The following is a 5,206-nucleotide window of genomic DNA, read 5'->3' as shown; positions in this document are numbered from 1 at the left end:
CCTCTCCCATTTTCCCGAGTCACCCTTTACCCCTTTCGACGCTTGCGACAGTGCCACACAGGCTATCATTACTCTTTATCATTCGGCTTAATCGCAGACACCTTCTCGACGGCGAGTTTGTCTCCTTAATTGCGAGAGCTCGTAATAGCAGGGTACCCATAATATACGACAAGAAGTTTTCTGTAGTAAACAATTGCAAGAGATAACTTATATTTTCGTTTGCAAGATTCTAACAAAAAAAGAAGACAAATGTGATGACCAAAACGGATGACATGCATTTTGTGTACATTTTTTTCTAGTTAGCATAACAGGCATTTTTTAACCAAGGGAGAACAAACAGACAAAGTCAAACGCTCGGCTAATTTTTATTTACGGTCAAGTCGCCCGAAATCAGAGTTAAATCGCGCAAAATGTTTAGTCTAGTCGCCCGAGATGCTGTGTTATGTGGCTCGAAATTTTATCATGCTCAACGAGATCCTTGTATCCCGGCCTGTTACCATTTGCCGCGCTTGTCTCTTCTGATCAAATATTATAGAACGAGATATATTGCTCATTTATCGCGCTTGTTTCGTTGTTAACCAAGGGTTAAAGAGCGAGATATATTGCACATTTACAAGAGCAGTTGTGGGCTCCTGACATTTATACCGCTTGTTTCGTCTCATCGTCGCCTAAAGAACGAAACACACACTCTTTATTTCACAAAAATTAACTTTGTTTCTCCGTGCACTTCACCTGATAAAATTAGGGCGACCAACGAGCAGCCTTACTTTCTTTATGTCTTATACATTTTCTTATAATCATCTGTAGTTGTTGGTTACAATGAGGTAACGAGTTTTTGTTGTTGTTGTTGTTGTTCTTGTAAACTTTTTCAAGTTCTTTCAAGAGCCATTATCACAAGAAAAAATAACAGATTCCCATTTTTGCATATACTTTAGGGTATTTAAAGAATACCCACAAAAATCCCAAATTTGGAAGAGTGAGACAAGTCCCATCCAGGGAACCTGGTTGGAAATTCCCTGGTCGGGACTTGTCTCACTTTGCCAAATTTGGGATTTTTAAACACCCTAAAATGTCCAAAAATGGAAATCTGTTATTTTTTTCCTCTGTAAGCCTCTTGGTTCTTCAAGTGTTTGTCGTTTGCCTTACCGCGAGGGGTCTGGTATTCTAGCCCAGGTCCTCGCGGGCAATATTGCGGCCATCTTGTTTTCTATCCAACCGGCCGGTTTCCAAAGTCTGAAAATGGAAAATTTGAGAAAAGATTATCGGGCCAGGGTACGCGAAGATCTCCTAACAGAAGCTGTCTCGGACACTAATAAGGTCAAATTTTTCCAGGAGCAGTTCCAGGTCAGTCAAGGTGGTCGTTTAATAATACGTGATATGTGATGATTATAATTTTGGAAACACCTTGATCGATCGTACGCTGTCACTATCATCAGTTAGTGATGGAACGTTGATTCTTGAATTACGTAGCCTGTTTTGTGAATCTGAGCTTTTGATCAATAAATTATATGCGGTGGGATAATTTAGCCCTGAGAAAAGTCAGGTTACTGCCAAAGTTACTTCGTTAAGTCAACTTTTACCGTGTGTTTTCTTTTTTAAGCTCTGACTCATAAGCTTAGAATAATATTAGTGACGTAAACAAATGAAGGGGTTTGTAAATTACTATATAAACATAATCATAATGTAGGATGACTTTTTGGCCTTCATATCCGAACTTCTTCATCCTATGCTGTATTTTAAAGGGAGCATTTACACAAACGAAAGATTGATGTATTTACCGGGCAACTTGAAAATAATGTTAGTGACATCCCTGAATATTATTGTCATTTGACAGCAGCTGGTCAATGATCTCTGACTGAAAATTACCAGCAGAGAAAGTATGAGTGTTACTTTCCAGTTCTTTCATCTTTAAAGTTAAAGGATGTGTTCATTTGCACAAATCAAAGATAAAAGATTTTTCCTGAATATACATACATATTTTAAAAAAATATTTAGTACACAGTGCAGTCTGTCACCCACTGCTTGATTGATAACTTTTAAGACTTTAAGACTAAGGTCTTAAAACTAAGGTCGGATTACTAGCCAACAAACCATTGTCATTCATTGCTTGATTGACAACTTTTAAGGCTTTAAGACTTAAGTCTCAAAACTAAGGTAGGATTACTAACCAACAAAATAGTTGGAATGACCTTTTGAAAGCTAATCTCACAGGTGTTCCCTCCTCTCTCCCTCTCCCTCTCTTCCTTTATTTTTTTTCCTGCTCTCTTTCTGAATGTCTGGAACTGGCTAGAAAGATGGTTGAAAACGGTGCCTTGAAAAATGTAGCTTAAGCTTCTTTCATGTGGCAGTTATTTCAATGGTTGTCTCATTTGTATGGGCAATATTTTACAACTGCAGGGTTTTTGTTTATTTGTTGCAGAAGAAGGATGGATTGCCAGTATATATGAAAGGCAGATATGGAATTCCTATGACCAGGTAATTTGTCATACATTCAAGCCTTCTTGGTATGCCCTTCTCACGGCCACATGTTAAAAATATGGGATACTGATTAAACAATAATTTTTTTTTTACCGAGATATAAAAAGCATGAGAATGACTAATAATAGTTCTTAGGCCAATAATTATTTTGAGGTGACTGACACATAGGCTAAGACTTAGGTTTTACACTTTTTTTAGTTTTTCTCAGTTTGTAGGGGAAAGATTGCCGGTTAGACAGCAAAGCGTATGGTCCAAAAGCTTTTCCCATTGGTACATTTATAATATTGTATTTTTATTATTTCCATTATTCAAACCACTCATGCACAAATTAAAGTATCTTAAAATCTGAAATTGGCAGTGCCAGTAAATTTTTTGTGCTCATTCTATCTGTGGTATTTTTAGGGTTGCATCCCATGACTTTGGCTTGAGAAGGGTCACATGACCCCCTTAAGGGCCTACACATGCATCAAAGGGACTCGCCGTCCCACGCAGGTGTTTTTAGGGGAGCTCGTTTTTCATCCCTCCTCACAAACGCCTGTTCAGCCAAAAACAACATTCCTTTCCCATTGTTTTATTTGCGTGGTAAGAATTTGGAAAGTACAATGTGATTGGCTAAGCATTGGAAAGGAATGTTGTCTTCAGTTGAGCAGGCGTTTGTGGGGAGGGATGAAAAACGAGCTCCCCTAAAAACACCTGCGTGGGAGGCTTCAAAGGGACAGGACCAAGAATATTTTTTGCTCCCCAAAATTTCCATGATTCTAAAGGATTCCTGAAGGGGGCACTTTGACTCCAGCTTTTCTGCCAATCAAAATTCAAAATTTCTTATCAATCAAATTTCTTTGTGTATCAGGCTAACCTAAAAGTAAAGCAGGAAAGGTGTTGAATGAATTTGAAAATTTCAAAGGGTTTATCTCCTTGAAGTGGAAGAAAAACAGATACAAACCACTACAGGTTATTAACAAATGGAACTGAGCTTACTGTGTTTACATATATACCTCTTCCATGATGGCAGCCTATTGATATATTCTTTTATATGTTTGATAATTAGCCTTTCTAGCCTTGTTTGAAAGTAAGAATTTTTTTTTTCACACGCTAATGAGGTCAGAAAGGCTAATTATCATTGCCATTATGAGTGAGGTCTACACTTTGGCATTTAAATTTCTACATTGTGACAAAGGTCTTCAATTGCAGATTTCTGTTTTGGTCAGTTGGGATTGGCTGCGTCATCACTGTGGGAGCTATGGGTCTTATGGCTACAAACAATTTGCCCAAAAAGCAGCGTTGAACAAGATACTGAAACTACAAAGCAGATCAAATGCCTATTTTATTGACATTTAAATGCAGAAATGTGGCTGCTAAACAAGACACAAACTTTTAAATGTCTTATAATTTGTTCCCTCTAGGCATTATGTGCCAGCTCAATAAAGACTGTATATGTTTTTCTTTGTAAGAGTAACTTGTTTCTGTTCAACCTAGACTGCATCCATAAATTCATAAAAAATGGGATTTATTATCATCATCATCATTATTGTCATTATCATCATCATCCTCATCCTCATCATCATTGTCAATATTATCATTATCATTATCATCATCACTATCATCATCATCATCATCATCATTGTCAATATTATCATTATCATCATCATAAACATCATTATGAATATTATCATTATCATCCTCAGCATCATCATCATCATCATTGTCAATATTATCATCATCATCACTATCATCATCATCATCATCATCATCATCATCATCATCATCATTGTCAATATTATCATTATCATCATTATAAACATCATTATTAATATTATCATTATCATCCTCAGCATCATCATCATCATCATTGTCAATATTATCATCATCATCACTATCATCATCATCATCATCATCATCATCATCATTGTCAATATTATCATTATCATCATTATAAACATCATTATGAATATTATCATTATCATCCTCAGCATCATCATCATCATCATTGTCAATATTATCATCATCATCACTATCATCATCATCATCATCATCATCATCATTGTCAATATTATCATTATCATCATTATAAACATCATTATTAATATTATCATTATCATCCTCAGCATCATCATCATCATCATTGTCAATATTATCATCATCATCACTATCATCATCATCATCATCATCATTGTCAATATTATCATTATCATCATTATAAACATCATTATTAATATTATCATTATCATCCTCAGCATCATCATCATCATCATTATCAATATTAATATTGTTATATTCCTAGACTTTCACTCAACTAAACAGGGACTGCCATTGGCTGATTCTTGGTCACGTGGTCTTGACTAAAATCAAATGTATCCCTATCGTGCCTGATACGAAAACCCAAAAACCCAATGGGAAAAAATTGGGAACGTATTCCCCAACAGATGCGGTCGCACAACCCCTGGGGGTTGAACGTAAAAAACCAATCAATTGATGAATAAAGTAAGATATAAAAATAAAATTTGATAGTTTGAGAGCTGAGATGAATACATTACAACTGTCAAAATCTTATACAGCTATTTCGAGAAAGGTTGTGGCAGAAACTGTGCACGCGACAATCCGAAAGGTAATATGGGATACGATCGATACACTTGTTCTTGACACTGTAGCTCTCGAACCTACTTTTGTTGCTTTCTTTAGCACTCGCAAACATACGTAGTTGGCCTTTCTTGCCATTCTTTGAAATTTC

General features: G+C 36.1%; 1 protein-coding gene across 1 annotated transcript; it reads left to right on the top strand.

The window, feature by feature from the left end:
* The first annotated feature begins 1,182 nt into the window (after positions 1 to 1,182).
* On the top strand, positions 1,183 to 3,928 carry LOC140929284 (uncharacterized). The gene is made up of 3 exons (XM_073379089.1): positions 1,183 to 1,344; positions 2,420 to 2,475; positions 3,670 to 3,928. The coding sequence occupies exons 1-3, from the start codon at positions 1,240 to 1,242 to the stop codon at positions 3,761 to 3,763; spliced, it is 255 nt and encodes an 84-aa protein (XP_073235190.1). The 5' UTR covers positions 1,183 to 1,239; the 3' UTR covers positions 3,764 to 3,928.
* The last annotated feature ends 1,278 nt before the right edge of the window (positions 3,929 to 5,206 follow it).

Source organism: Porites lutea, chromosome 3 (assembly GCF_958299795.1).
Source record: "Porites lutea chromosome 3, jaPorLute2.1, whole genome shotgun sequence".
Lineage (NCBI taxonomy): Eukaryota > Metazoa > Cnidaria > Anthozoa > Scleractinia > Poritidae > Porites > Porites lutea.
The sequence above is the reverse complement of the archived record's forward strand: the minus strand, read 5'-3'. Positions and strand labels throughout refer to the sequence as shown.

What these genes read in the sequence shown, in the direction of transcription:
- LOC140929284 (XM_073379089.1), top strand. Translation starts at nt 1,240, where the DNA reads ATGGAAAATTTGAGAAAAGATTATCGGGCCAGGGTACGCGAAGATCTC. An exon ending in TTTTCCAGGAGCAGTTCCAG is followed by an intron (nt 1,345 to 2,419) that starts GTCAGTCAAGGT and finishes TATTTGTTGCAG; the next exon opens with AAGAAGGATGGATTGCCAGT. An exon ending in TATGGAATTCCTATGACCAG is followed by an intron (nt 2,476 to 3,669) that starts GTAATTTGTCAT and finishes CTTCAATTGCAG; the next exon opens with ATTTCTGTTTTGGTCAGTTG.